At 39.3% G+C, this 15,778-nt stretch overlaps 1 protein-coding gene across 5 annotated transcripts in view; it reads left to right on the top strand.

The window, feature by feature from the left end:
- FOXN3 (forkhead box N3) overlaps positions 1–15,505 on the top strand; it is a 140,461-nt gene extending 124,956 nt beyond the window's left edge. For 3 of the 5 annotated variants that reach the window (XM_009319434.1, XM_009319435.1, XM_009319437.1), the window contains 2 exons: positions 5,483–5,506; positions 8,085–15,505. In XM_009319434.1, coding sequence (XP_009317709.1) covers positions 5,483–5,506; positions 8,085–8,634 — 574 coding nt within the window. In that variant the 3' untranslated portion in view covers positions 8,635–15,505. The remainder of the gene's footprint in view (positions 1–5,482; positions 5,507–8,084) is intronic. The other 2 variants (XM_009319436.1, XM_009319438.1) reach the window with 1 other exon arrangement.
- The last annotated feature ends 273 nt before the right edge of the window (positions 15,506–15,778 follow it).

Raw genomic sequence — 15,778 nt, 5'->3', positions numbered from 1 at the left:
CTCTGGGGAATATTAAGATTCAGAATTTCTTTGGGAAGAAGGTCAGTCTGGATGCACAATGCCTCTTAGAACATCATCTGGTCCTCTCAAAACTGGATACTTCTGTTACCAGTTACTGTAAAAATGACACCCTGTTTCTTGGTGCTTATCCCTCTCCTCAGATACACAGGGCTAAATAGGACCCGTCGTGTTGAGCTTTCATGGCATCTCATGAGAATAACTTCTGCTTATCATGTGCAGCAGTGGGAATTTACCATAGCATCCGTGCAGCCTTCTTCTGTTGCAGTTAAGAGTAGGAGTACTGCTCACACAGAGCTGTCATTCCTGCATTGAGAGAGATGCTCCAGTCAGGCTGGCAGGGGATGTTTTTAGACCTGTTCAGGTGCAAGAAGGTTGATTTCCCCTTCCAGCTTTCACCAGGAGGGTGGTCTGCTGGGCAGCCACGGGAGGTGGTGCAGTCTCCTGTTACAGTTATCTGCAGAAGTTATGTGCCTCTGCCTATATATTGAGAAGCCAGACAGCTTCTTTCCAAGAAGCTTTTAGTCAAATGTATATTTTCTTGAGAAGAGTTCCTTTGGTGCTCTAAACAAAAGGTCTAAAACCACCTAAAAAAGGTGGTTTTCATCATTCATATAGGGGACCTCTAGTATTTTCTTGGTAGTGGATCCTTGCGTAATAAATTAAACCTCTTAACTGGTTTTCTTTAGTTACCATATGGAGAAGTTGTGGGTTCTTCTGTAAGATGCTGGTCTTCTGTTGGCACTTCCTTGCTGTCTGAGCTGTTTATTTCCTCAATGTCTTAGTGGTCTTTGGTTTTGTTGTCCCCCAAACTGCATGTGAATAACTTGCAGTATGTTGTCCTGTTGTGCAGACTGCCATTAGCGTCAGAACAGAGTAACAAGAAGTTTGGTCTTGGGTTAAATTTGCAGTTGTGATTAGGTGGAGTGTTTTGACTAATCTGTTTTTCAGAAAGGAGGCCAAAACCCTAGCATTGGACTAAGATGCTGAAATCTGTGATTTCTGATGTGTTAGCTCCTATCAGTTGGAAAGTTTACTGTGCTATTCTTTTTCAACAGTGTGACTGAACGTGTTAGTGTATTTTGTTCCTGCACAAGGTATCGGTGTTGCTTTTCCCATGTAATTACATGTAATTATTTTTCCTATATAAAATAAAGTACGATAGAATTGAGCAGTTTGGATTAAAAGACCCTACTGGAAAGTATTTAACAAACATGACAAATCCACCACTTCCCATCAATAAAGAATAGCAATTGAGGAGAGCATCGTTATGTTGTAGTGCATTTGGTTTAAATTGCACAAATAGGCCTTTCGTTCCAAACTAATCTACAAATGGAAAAGGCATCCCACACTATTTTTACTTTGAAAATCATCCTCTGGTGTTAAATCTCCACAGCAGAGCATAACTGGATATGTTTTGACAGTAGCTTTTTATTTACTTTATTCACACCACTTTTAGCCTGTTTACCATCCATATTTTCCATGTTGTGGCTGACAAGTCTAAGACCCACCCCAAGACAGCAGGGGAAAATAACGCTTCAAAGCTGCACAGCATGTAGCATGTCTCTAACATGAGATCCATCATATATATTTTTGGCAGACCATATCCCTATACAGTTCCCTGAGAGAATCTAAAAGCAAATGGAGTGACAGTCTGGATATGTAGAAAAGAAAATACTGGCTTACAAAGGTATTAAATGAAAGCAAGCAAAGCCAGTAGTTAGTGCCTTACATGCAGCAAGGCATTGGTTGTGCTTTGAAGGTGAGCTTTTGCTCTTACTATGTACATCCATTGGAAAATGCCTTTTAAATGTTTACTTAGGAGGACTTCTGTGTCCACTTTAGTAGGCATAGCCTCTATCAAAGTGGCCAGTGCCTCTGCCAACGTGCATCTTGGCAAGGTGCAAGAAGCTCTATCATACTTAATCACCTTCCACACTGAGTAAAGTGTTACCAGTTACACCAACCCTTTGGAAGAGCACAAGCTTGGAAGCTGATGTAATATTAGAGCTGTTTGAACTACGATTTCAGTAGATTCAGCAGACAGCCTCCACCATGCTGTTTGTCATTTTCTTTGGTTATCCATAGTGCATGAGTGGTTTGTGTCTATGTCCACGTCCTGCCGCAGTGCAGTAGACCTACTGAGCCTAAGCCTCATCTGCCTGATGTGGGCAAATCTGCTGAGACGAGGCTGATGGAGTTTCACTCCACAGAATCTCACCAGCTGTGTGGCATAGGCCTTGTAATTTGGTCCAGGTTATTCTGTAAAAGATGTTTTACAAAATATCCTTGGTAATTTTTATGTATTAGGCCTTTTTTTCTTTTCCTCTGCCCCAAATGTTCACTGCTACAGAGGCCGCTGAACAGCGTTCACATGGGCTCCCAGGTAATCCAGGGTTTTTGAAGCTCTGGTCTTCAGTGCTTTTTGTACTGCATAGGCCATGCTTCCCCATTTTTTTGGCCAGATTAAGGTGCTGCTAGTCGTGGCCCATGGGGCTTAATGGCCTGTTCAGTGGTCTGTTCTGATGGGATGGCCAAATGAAAGCCCCATCCCATAACACTAGCCAGCAAATATGTGTGAGATGGAGGTGAATAAGAGGGAAGAAGAGTTCGCAGTCACCTTGGTGGGGAACCTTAAGGAGCGGGTAAAACCTTTAGGATTTGAGAAGAGCTAAGCAGAGCCAGTCCCAGGAAAGATGCTTCGGCTGGATTTGCCATTCTCTTTGTTTGTCAATCCATTAGAAATGTTGGGGTGGAAGATAGCATAGACTCCATTGCTTAACTGCCTTTTTTAGCTCATACTTCCCCAGAATGAATCCAAGCTATTGTTTCAGGCTAGTTGAAAACTTAGGCAAAACTTCTTTATATGCAACTCATGCCTAGGTAATAGGTTAAATTACTTTTGATAGTGTTTGTTAGAAATACTTTGGTTTTTTAAATTACTGCAGGTTAAAAATAAAAATGAATGGGAAATTACTTGGGTTTTTTCCCTTTTTTTTCAACTCTTCTTTCTCATCAAACATTTGTAGCTTCTCAAGGAACTTCACAATTATCTGTAAATTGCAAGCACAGGCTTCCCAGGGAATTTCCCTAAGTAAAAGACATTTTCCATTCAAGTTTCCAAGACAAAATGTTCCCTCTTCCTAGGGAAAGCAAGTGCATCCTCACTGGCAGAGCTCAAGAATGAGTTTTGTGCCTAACTTTATTCAAAGATGGAAGATTGTTATTGATGATTATTTTCACTTTAAATTTATAGGGAAATTACTAGATTATTCCTCAGGCCTAACTTTCGTTACGGTGACTTTATTTCTCATGCTTGCTTTATTTTTGCATATTTTTTCCTCCCTTGCAGCAGCCATTCAAGCAGTGATTAAATAAACAAAACATAAGTAACGTGCAGTATGGATGCCAAAGCATAAGTAAAATTATATACTTACATTATCTGTGAATGATTATTTTTGCTTAGGTAAAGGAACTGGTAGGTACTTCCTTTTATATATTCTTAATTGTATTTTCTTAATGTTCTTGCTTATTACTGGCATGATCAGCTTAACAAACTCCAAATCATCCTTGTTGCATTGCATTCCCCTTCCCACCTGTAACAGGCAGGATGAGTTATGTTTGGGAGCTGAAGGAATTCTTTAGTAACTAAAGGACAAAAATACTGGCTGACTTAATTATTCTTTTTTTGCAAAATGCAGAGGGCTGCATTTGTCTTAACATCAGATCTGCGGTTGATACTGACAAAGTGCTCTTTCTGCTGGCAGTTCAGGACTTGCATTTACTGTGGTCCTTTGCATACAATTATGCTGTGAAATACCTTTGTAAGAGCTTCTATCAATAGTGTAACCAACTTGTTGTTGTTGACTTTTAACTCAATAACCCCTGATAGAATCTCATCGTACAGCAAGTGAGCACCACTAACTTCTCATATGCTTGCTCATCCTCCTGTCTGCTGGTATGTAGTGGTTTTAAGTAACAGTTCAACTACCTGTAGCTTAGAAGTTCTGACTGTCCTGAATTTCCCTTTGAAATGATGTTACCTATACAGTAAAAAAGAGTGTTATTTTTTTTTAGCAAACCTGGAACCTGTCAAAATCCACAAACCCAACTTACCTGTACTGCTTTCTTCGTATCTTTTAACTGGGTGTTTCCAATTACATACCAAAACTGTCACCTATGCGTGTACAATATCTGTCATCCAGAAGGATCAGAGATAGATAAGGTGATATTTAAACTCCACATAGGTTTGCTTTGTTCATCAAAGGAATATACCTGTCTCTGGTGTGGAATACAGTAAGTATTTTCTAGCAAAACTTTTTGCCATTTTGCAGACAGAATGTGATTACCTATCTTTTTTTAAAGCTAGTAGAGAAATTTAAGGAAGATATATCTGCCCTTGGTAAAATGACCAAGACTTACTTTCGTCTCATCTCTCAAAGACCCCTTTGAAAGGCAGAGGCACTTAACACTGTGTGAAGGACATTTTTTCCTTACTGACTTGAGATCCAGCTGCTGTGAGTCCCATCTGGCTCCTGATGACATTAGTGGCAGAACTCTATCCATTAACAATGGGAATGGAGCCGGGCTTTCAAAAGTCCAAATTTACCTCTGCAGTGCTTGAGGGTTGTGTCATTGTGCTACAGCCAAATGGAAATATTTTAAGAAGAATCTGTGCATGGTACTTTCATCTGTATAACTATGGTTAAGATCCCTCAAGCAAATAAAATAGTCCATGTCAGTAGGATGAAAAGCTCTAGAGACTGTCCCATGGACTTTCCTGAAGGGGCAAGCCACTGCTTTAAAACCTTTGAATATACATCAGTTTCTGGAAATTTTGAAATAAAGTTCTGAACAAAAAAAATGGGGAAAAAATAAGGTATTACTTGAAATAGATTTCCCCTCACTGTCATAGTAAACATAGAATTCTTAAATACCTTTTCTTCCCCTCTGTAGTTCAAAAATAGTCCAAACATCAGAGCAAGCACTTGTTTTAAAAATCTGTTACTGTTTCAGTAACAAAGTTGGAGTTACAACCAGAACTGTGACCAAAAACAGATTCAGCTGGCCAAAATCTGTCCCTTGAAACCCAGGGGAGTTCTGTCCACTGATGATCTAGCTTGAACTAAGTAGATCACAGCGTCATTTCTTAGTATGTGTCTGTATAAGAGCAATATAAGGCTTTAGAATGTCAGAAGCGTGTGCAGAATATGAATGGTTTAGATAGTTTATTCAACTCTTATTAATTACTAATATTAATTATAAGTAATTTTTCATATCTTATGTTTGAGCTATTGCATATCAAGATACAAATCAGATCAATTTACTTTCAGGGTACATGACTTTTGATCTTGTGAATATTCTAAAACACTCTGCCTGTGTAACTCATTTTCATTTCTGCGGATATCCTTTGCTAATTCTCTCCTTGACCTGCTTTCTCTTCCTTTTTTATTTCCCCAAGCAGAACTGGTTGGAAATCTTTCAAAATGTAAGTGAAAACCAAAGATTTTTCTGAGATGCAAATGCTATCCATTTCCTGACCAGTTCCACCATAGATGCTTTTCTTCTGAAGTGTATTGGTATTTCCTTTCCTCCCTTTTTTTTTTTCTTAAGTGATTTCTTTTTTTCACCGTTCTGTGGTCTTCTGCTTTTCTTTGTCATCATCCCTATTTGCCGTCACTCCCTGTGGGATGCTAACCCCATAGTAGCACACCTTCCCCCAGGACATTGCTTCTGTAATCCCCGGGCCTTTCATTCTATTTTTATGCTTTTTTGAAAGGATTGGGATCAGGAGTAAGTCCCATGGGCAGAGCTTTTGAATCCAAATTATAGCCCCTTTATGTAAAAGCAAACACTAGAGACTCAAGAGCGGGGCAGATCAGGGATGTCTTTTTGGCATGCGGTTGCTCTGCTCCATGGAACTGTAGCTTTCCTTTTATTGAGAGTCTCTCAATACAAACTAACAAATAGGAGTAGATCTAATAACATGAAAATGGGCATCTTGATTTAAATGCCATCTGTTAGAAGCCTTGTTCACTAATAACCTAGACAGTAGGAATCCCATTTGAGTTCCCACCTATTCTGTCCTGTGTTTGTTTCCTTGGAGCAAGAATTTATTGCTATTTTTTAATGGAAAATTAGTAGCATGTGATTTTTATTGAGCCACATTGCTCTGACTATTAGCTGCCTAGTAAAATCAAGTAACTTTAATGTTATGCTAATTTATGATAATTTTTACCATCTTTAAATGTAAATTTACCCTAAAAATGAAGAATCTGTCACTTAAAATGCATTACATGCTTTCTTGTAATGACTGATCTTAAGGAGTTGGTTATAAATTCACCTTACAACTAGTTTAGTATGGATGACTTCTTTTAAGCATTTGGCATCCTCTAATGACAACCCCTGCAGTGGCAAACCATCACAGAGTAAATGCAGCTGGCTTGCTGCACAATCATGAATGACATTGCATTTAGTTATTAATAATTGAAGGAGCTTTGTGTATTCCTTCTGGGTTCTGTATATAATTTATGGATCATAAAGCTACTCGAAAATCTAGGGGAAAATAATTCTGTTGAGCAAGAGGTTGGCAAGAGGCTTTCTTTGCTAATAACTGGGGCCTTCTATTATATACATTTCTGTGAAAATACTGTAAATAAGAACATTTAGAATGACTGATTAATTTGCTACCTTCTAGCGTTGTCCTGTCACTGTTTCACAAAAGCCTGTTTCTTATTTCAGCAAGCTCTACAGACGAGCATTTAGATGAACAGGAACTGTGAATTACATACCACTCTTGTATTTTCCACCTTTCAGCCTTACCTTTCTTTCATGGGTGGTTCTCTGTTTTCTGTTCTGTAAAGAAAGCAGACATGAGGTCCATTCCGTGAAACTTAAAGCACTTTCCCATTTTTTAGGTAGAAGAGCAGTAATACTCCGGACACGCCACTGTGCCATTCCTCTTAAGAAATACCTATGTTCAGTGCGTGCGTTTAAGAAAAGGTTTTAATCCTCACTGCTGTGAGTGTGCGAAAGCACTGTAGTGGTAGCATGCAGATGGCAAGACTAGATTTTAAAGCAGTTTATTATGTGATAGTTTAAACAGTCTTGCTTGGTTTGTTTATTTTTTTAACTGATAGAGGGGTTCAAGGCTGGTGAACTGGTGGGTGGCAACGATGATGCCTTTACTCAATGATGAACAGCCCTCTCTCCTTTTTTTCAGCAGCAGGAATAAAGCGTTGCACAGGGTCAGTCCCTTCTTTAGCAGACTTGCAAGTATTGCATTCTGTATTGTAAAATCAGTGGCAATGCTCTAATATTTTCCAGTGCAGAAGAGGACACTGTTAGTTTTTAAACATATCGTGTTGCAGTAGTTCCCACAGCACCGAGTGCCATAAAACCAAAGGGGAAAATGACAACTTCTAGAGCAAAACCAGATTTTTTTTTTCTACTGTTTGTTTTTAAACATGTTTTAATACTTTATTGGCAGCTAGTGACTTAATATTATATTGCTTTTAAGGTTATTTATAAACCGATCACAATCAGAAATGGGACTGGACTACTACCTGGGTGCTATACTTAGTTGCTCCCTCTGTCAGAAAGAGTCCTAGCTGGAAAGGAGTCTTTGAGAGGAGGCAAAGAAGTACTCCAGAAAGCTAGTGTCTCTTCCCCACATTTTTGATAGTATCATTTTATATGAAAAAGGGGAGAGGATATTTATGCAACTCATGGGAGTTTATTTAATATCCAGTCAGTAAAATAATGGGGATTTTTTCTTTTTAATTTTTTTTTGAAGTGTAAATTGGGACCGTTCAGACATCACTTATTTGTGACCATCCCCTACTTGCTCCTGCCTCTTGTGCTGTTACATGTCTTTTGGCTTGTTTTATGTGTGGAGTCCAATCTACAAGCAGTTTGAGTCAGGCTTTGAAACCATCCTGCATGGACATTGCTTTGATAGTCATAATTTCAGATTATCTGTCAGTTGGCTTTACTTTATCATCTTTTGCACTGAAGCAGGATCACATCTCTGTGGCTTCTAAGACTGCTTCGATTTGTTTTTACAGGAATGGTATAACAAACTGCCGGATGCGGACAGAAAGCGAACAGTCCTGTGGCTCTCCAGTTGTTAGCGGTGACCCAAAGGAGGATCACAACTACAGCAGTGCCAAATCTTCCAACCACAGGAGCACATCACCTGCTAGTGACTCCGTTTCCTCTTCCTCTGCTGATGACCAGTATGAATTTGCAACTAAAGGTAGCCAAGACAGCAGTGAAGGAAGTGAAGTTAGCTTCCAGAGCCACGAGAGCCATAGTGAAACAGAAGAGGAGGACAAAAAGCAAAATCAGAAGGAGACCAAGGATTCTTTAGCTGACAGTGGGTATGCATCCCAGCACAAGAAAAGGCAACATTTAATGAAGGCAAAAAAAGTACCAAGTGACACACTGCCTCTTAAAAAGAGACGTACAGAAAAGCCCCCTGAGAGTGACGATGAGGAGATGAAAGAAGCAGCAGGATCGCTCCTGCATTTAGCAGGAATTCGATCCTGTTTGAACAACATCACCAATCGGACGGCAAAGGGGCAGAAAGAGCAAAAGGAAACCACAAAAAATTAGAACAAATCAATGATTTGTTTGAACTTACAAAGTTTTGTTTCAGCACGTCAGGTGAATTCTAATGATTTGTGGCAATATCAGCAATTTTTTCCTTTTTTGTTTTTCTTTCTATTTGTTTTTGTTTCTTTCTTTTTCTTTGGGGTTTGGTTGATTTTTTTTTTTTTTGGACCCTTAAGATTTTTATTTTTAAAGGAGATTGAAGCCATAGAACTCATACTGACACTCAGCTAATTTACAAAAGCTTTTCATTACCTGAAGACAAAAAGTTAACAAAAAAGCCAAAATCGCCATTGCTTTCTCCGGCTTGTCAAAAATGCATGGTTGAATATGCAGTGACATCAACATTAATGTGACGGGAGTAAAATTGGGCTCTTTTACTAGAAGAGCTGTGCATAATTTAGTAATCATTCAGGCCCTGGCCCTTAAGAATTTTGTTTAATGGCCTTACGATTGGGTTAGCAGTGAATGTGAATAAAGAGAGTTGGGGGAAAGAGGAGGCACGTACTTCTCAACACCAAACCAAGAACCATCTAGTGGCACTTGGATACGTTGTGCCATAGAAGTCTTTGGACAGCCACTGGTGGCAACTGCGCAAACCGTAATGCACTTTTAGTGCTTCACCTACTATATGTGGCTCATAATGTGAAGACTGATAACTTTAAGTTTGGGGAAATTTGAACTATGTATGCAATGGGTTTCAGTGAAATAAAGAGAAGAAATGGGGGGGGGACACACGGTTAGTAGCATCATTAATCGTGGAATTCTGTCTTCTATATTAAATTAAAAGAATGTTCAAAAAGCCATAAGCCCGAAGATTGGCACTGCGTGCAAAAAATAATAGTAATAGGGAAAAACAAGCTATGTCTTCTAAACTGCCTGAGTGAAAAGCAATCAAGTCTAAGAAATTACAGTAGATATTAAGGAAGGAAATACATCAGAATCTTTTTCTGTGGATCAAATCCTTGATCTAACTGGGGAAACAAAGCTACAAAACCTGCCATAATAGTATTCTGTATTTAAACAAAAAAAAAGGAAAGCATATTGGTGAACAGTAAAATTCAGAAGTTCAACAAAGAGAGCTCCTACACTGCCCTCAGAAATGAGTGTGCAGTTACCATCAGTCAGGATTCATCTGTGCAAAAATGACAACAGGTTTCCAGATTCAACCAGTGTAGCCAGCAGAAGAAATTTGATCCACGTTGCATGGATTCCTTTTGGGAGGGCGGGAATACAAAATGCAAACAATTTTTTTTATTCAAAGATGACAGTTCTTGTAAGGTAAATAATGTATTTAGCATGAAGCATGAATTATTTTCATATAAATATAGAAAATAGCGAAAAAGGCTATGCCTCTAATTTTTAAGCCCTTAGGCTTAGAGTTTGTTTTTTGGGGTTTTATTTTTTTGTTTGTTTGTTTTTGTTTTTGTTTTGGTTCTTTTTTGTTGTTGTTGGGGTTTTTTTGAAGCAGGTGTTTAAGGTTTAACCTTCTTCAGGGACAAACACTGACTGTTGGGGAACTTACTCTGCAATATTAAAAAATAAAATCTTCATGCTCTGGTAGGGCTTGGATGGTTGAATTATACTGCCTTGTCTGCACATTCAGCCCCCCTCTCCCTACTTCTGTTTAAAAAAAGAAAAAAAAAGAAAAAAAAGTAAAAGTGTGTCCTTTCTTCGTCTGTACATGTGTAACATGACGCAATAATCTGAGGGCAAATTTAGTAGTGAGTGTGTATGACAGAATCAAGAGAATAACGGGAGGTTAATTGAGGAAAACTCTCTGATTTGATTCAGGAATAAGTAGACAAGAAAATAGCTTTGCTAATTTGCCATGAGAAAATGAAGTCAGTAAAGAGCCTTACTGAGGTGTCCAGAGAAAAAACAGTATTACAGAGAGTGTGATTCAGGTATAGTGCTACTCTCCTGGTAATGATGACTATTAGATTGGCGATCCCTACAGCAGAGGGAAGCTGTGAAATAAATAAGACAGTCTCTGTCACCTGGATTCATGAATTTGGCATGAAAAATTCTACACTTGGAATATCCTAGAGGCAAGAAGAAAATCCCAGGAACCAACCACTTAACCGAACAAAATGGTCTGTTTCTTAAAAAGAATATAGGTTTATGTTTATCCCTAACAGCTGTTTCAGGCAGCAGTTTCACCAAGACAGATCTAGTTTATGAAGAGTGAGTTAGAGAAGGGTCTGACTTCCCACTCAGTGGAGTGAACTACAAATTGCATTTGGAGATGCCCGTGGTGTGTGTTCATTTAGGCAGTGGAAGGACTGAAGGGCAGGCTGGCCTGGACCTGTTCTGTGCTCCACAAGCATTTTCATGTAAAGAACAGGGCCACGCTGGGCGCAGCACAGCAAAACGGTGCCTCTCACCCAGCGTGTCCTGGGATCCAGGAGCTGCCTGAGAGCTGCCAGAGCCCACCACAGTTGCCAGCTATGCAGATAAGGACGGAGAGAGCCAGGGATGGTGCAAGGGACAGCTCTGCGCTCCCCTCGGTTTGATGGGGCCGATGCATGCAGAGTTGATTCCCAGCGTTAGTTACGTCAGGAGTACATGGATACTAATTCTGTTGGCTGCCCGCAGCCCTTAAGATAAAGTTGGGGAAAATGGGAAGGACTGGTCCCTTGGCCGGGTAGCACAGAGATGAATGAGCCATAGCTTTTCCCTTGTGTGATTGGACTGGGATAATTGGCTTCTTCCCAGATCCATGCTCCTCCCTACAGCCAGAGTCTGCAGGCAGTGAACCACACAACTCCTGCACAAGAAAACTTGGTCCTTCATCTTTTTATGGACCTTGGGGAGAGTAATTTGAAATACAAAATACTACAGTATCAGTTTGCCACCACCTTTGCTCATTAACGCATAGTTGTATCAGCTCGGGAGTGGTTTAGTATCTATCAAAAAGCAGCATTGAAAAGTCAAAGTTAGTGGCAGAGAATAAACCATGGCTCAGCCATCTCTGTCCTCCGGAGAAAGTGATGTGGTTGTGTGCCGGTGGCCAGATTTTGTCCACCGTCACGACACTAATTCCAGAGCAGCTTCACTGATTGCAGTGTGTCAGTGCAAACGAGATCGGTATCTGCTGAACAACAGGTACCATTCATTAATGTGAACTCTTGGTGGCTAAATATATAATTACCACTAGTATTACTCACCTTAGAAAACAGTCATTTTGCATAAATATCTAATTAGACAGGTTATCTTTATACATATATATATATAAAAAAATCTATCTAAGATTTCAACAACTCCTTTATATACTTGGTGGTAAACCTAAAATGTTGGCAAGCATCTATTTTCATGTAAAATTTGTTGCTCCTAGTCTGATCTGCTAAGGAGGTATTATTCAGGAGGAGTTTAGAGAGTTATGTTTAGGAGCCAGCAGCTTGGCTGAGGGCTAACGCCATCAACAGATTATTTCCAGAGTTTAAAAACAACTTGTCCTTACTGACCCTTACTCTGACTATTGATGAGAAGTACATAATTTGGATTTGTATAAAATATTTAGGAGTCACCTTTTAAACCATTTTTGTGCCTGGCTGACAATGGCAGCTTTGTCAGAACTGGTTCTACTCCATCAGAGAAGTTCTCTTTTTTAATGAGAATTGAGACTGATTTGTTTTCCAAAAAGTATGTCAGCTTTTCAATCCAGTTGTCTCTACTTTGACTAAATCATGCCAAAACGGAGTGGTAATTGCACTGTATTACAAACTCTCTCACTTGCCAGACATGAGGTGGTTTGGTTTTGCTTGTTTGTTTCCTTACTAAGCCATTTTGGGGTGAGAAGTCGTCGAATCTCTAACTCTCCATTTTCCTCACTCTATCAGTATTGCCAAATTAGCGTTTCTCCAAGACAGGTGGGGGCTAGGGGAGCCCCAGTAGGTCAGCAAGCATTCAGTGACGAGTTTCACATAGGCGTGAATTGTAAGGGTCGCTGGACTTCATGGGGGGGTTCCTTTGGAATATGCCTTTTGCAGCAAGAAGCTCTTGCAGGCCAGAGCTAATGCCACAAGCAGATTTCACTGGTGTCTGCAGGGAGGTGAAATCTGCCAGTTGTGCTTGCGTTCTGCAAGCAGTTGGATGTCCTAACTGCATTTTGATGCAGATTTTGCCTGCATTTAAAAATTCAAGCGCAGGTCTTGAACAGCTTTAATGTATCACCCCATAGCTGTTTCTGAAAGCAGTCTGATTCTGATCTTCTCCTGGCATAAACCAGCAGTAGTTCTACTGAGATCACAGGGTTTTACAGCTGAAAAGCCTGACGTGGGAGCGAGGAGGCGTGCTGTGTAGGACTAGAGAACTGTCCTGTGACTGTGTTCTCTTCTCTCTGGCAATTCAGTTGAGGTCCATATTCTGGCTCCTCTCTTACCTTAATGGGAGAAGGGAGTCCCAAAGGAGGTGCATCGGCTCCCAGTGTTCGACTGAATTACTGTCTACCTTTGGAAAAGATACAGAGAAACTCGGGGGGGCTGCATTCTTCACTGGAGTGAGGTAGAGTTACATCAACATACTTTAGCAGAGAATGAAATCCTAAATTGTATGCCAAATGGCACCAGGGATAAAATGACCAAAACAACACTTTGTCCCATTTTCTTGGTGGCCGCAATTGATTTTCACTGAGATTTTGGCTCCCAAATCATCTAAAGATGTAGATAGATAGGTGCAATCTGAGGTTTTCTAGAACCTGAAGGTGTCTGATCTCCTTTGCAGTCAGTGGAGCTATAGACACCCAAGTGCTCCTGGAAATCTTTTATCGTTTCACTATTACTATTTTTACCATTTTTCCTTGAATCTGGCCCTAGGCATTTTTGCAAACATTACTCTCCCATGCTCCGGGATCAGAATAAAACTATCAAGAGAATGCATTTCCAATTTCAGATGCAATGTGATTTACTTCACTTCATGGAGAATGCAAACCCAGCTCCTTCAGGTATGTCACTACTGCCTGAATAGCTCATTGGCATATTTTATAGGAAATATTTTGAAACGTTTTCTTGACTTTGCCACCAAAAGAGCATTTGAACCATACATCCTCCTGATTGTAACAGAGTATCAGTGTTGACCGTCTGACCAGTTAAGTTTTAGTAGTGTTCTTCACAGCCCTCCAGTAATATATCAAACACTGTTATGCACATAATGCAGCACTGTGATCTAATTTAAATAATACTTTTTTATTATTTATACTACTCTATGTAATATACATCAACACTTTGCTATATAACCTAAGTGATAACCCTCTTCTTAGTTATCTGCCAAACTTTGAATTTCTGTTTGGTTTATATTGCAGTTAGCACAGTTACCAAGTTGTAATGATGTCTCTTTTCCTTTGAAATGGGATGTGTAAGTCAAACTATACATTTTGTGTGTTTCTGTTTTGAGCTGGAGTTTATAAGGATTTACACACAACATTCGGTGTTCTGTATAAATCTGCATACATTTGTGAATTCATCTGTTAATCCCCTTTTATTTAGAAAGTATTAATTGATGGTGGTTACTCAGGGGTTTTTCTTTTTGCATTTTTATTTTTAGTACTGGTTATTCTTGAATTAAGCAGAGACTTGTCAGCTGGGTTGCTTTATCTTTGATCATGTACGTGACCTTATAATTCTTCCACAGTTCAGCAAACAAGTACTAGCTTCACTGACCAAAAAAAGAAGTCTCAACCTAATGTGTCTATGGTGCTGTATTTTGCTGGTGTACATTTAAAACCAGAAATGATTTAAAGGTCACCTTTGAGTTGTTCTAATAAGTAGCCTTTCCTGGTTTTGGGAGTTTGGGTTTTGTTTTGTTTTAGCATTGAAACAAGGTGTATTTATCTGAAGCTATATAATGGTTTTTCTACTGTATCACATTTCCTTTTGCAAAGGGGGAAATCAACCTGATGTAACATCTTTTCAGAGTCAATGGAAGGGGGTTTTGTTTCACTTTTTTATTTTCAGTTGATTTCATTGGGCTTTGGATCAGGCCAGCAGTTACAAGAGCTCATCATCTGAGGGTTTAAGGGATAAAAAGCGACTTGTGCTGGCCCTCAGTGCTAGAAGGGATTTTGCTGGATGCTAAAATTACATGCTGGATTCTGGGATGGCTGATGTCTAGAAATGGGAATCTTTTTCATTGCTTACTCTGGCCTGAAATCCCAAGACTTTCTTTTTTCGTTCAGATGACATTGAACTCGAGTACATCTTTCAGTTGCTAGAGCATTGTACATTTCCTGAGTATGTGTGTGGGACAACAATTGAAAGTCATACCTGTATTTGATAACCAGTTCCATGCCTGCATCATTCACACTCACTACTTAAAACTGCCATGATGTAAAATGTTGGGGGGAATGATTTGTGTGTGTATGAAAAGCATTATGGACTTGTACATTTTTTTTATACTCTGATCTGTAATTTCTGAAATATTTTGTTTTACAGAAAAAAGTGATAAAGCAATCAAAAGACCAAGAGATTTAGTATCAATGCTTAAGGGTCACAGGACCTTAACTGGCCAATAAGTTAATTTAGTACAGTGATAAGCCAATTTTTTTTCCTGTACTTGGCGTCTGAAACTGCCAATTTCATCAATATTAAAATACGAACTGTGATGGGGAATGAACAGTGATGTTAAGTTGTATTTGTGTTTACCTAAATGAGCAGTCCGAAGGCAAGTGCAATCAGCTGATCTTTAGGAAATATGAAAATGTTGATTTAGAGGCATACTTGCATTTTACATTTTCTTGATGTGTAATCATATTGCCAAAGACAAACTATTTCATCAATTATTATTGTAAATAACACTTTCCCAAAACCTACCATAAAGTTTCTGTGATGTATTGTCTTCCAGTTGCAATAAAAATTACTGAGTTGCATCAATTGAACAATTGTAGTTGTGTGAATTTTGGCTTCAAAATACGCCGAGATATTAAGGAAGAACAACAGTGATTTTTTTACACATTAATTCTTTCATTATTAAATAGTTCTAGCCCCCGTGGGATGTTACCTGTACCTTCACTGCAGTAGATACCAGCTCACGTTAATTTGCTGTCACGTGCAAATGGCTAGACATACTACATTGTGAAGTTAGGACCTGATCTTTCTTTCTCATCAGTTTTGCAGCCTGGAAACGAAGCTGATTTCATTGGGAATTGTAT

This window comes from Pygoscelis adeliae, unplaced genomic scaffold (assembly GCF_000699105.1).
Source record: "Pygoscelis adeliae isolate BGI_AS28 unplaced genomic scaffold, ASM69910v1 Scaffold71, whole genome shotgun sequence".
NCBI lineage: Eukaryota > Metazoa > Chordata > Aves > Sphenisciformes > Spheniscidae > Pygoscelis > Pygoscelis adeliae.
Note: the sequence above shows the minus strand (reverse complement) of the source record. Positions and strands in the feature narration are given on the sequence as shown.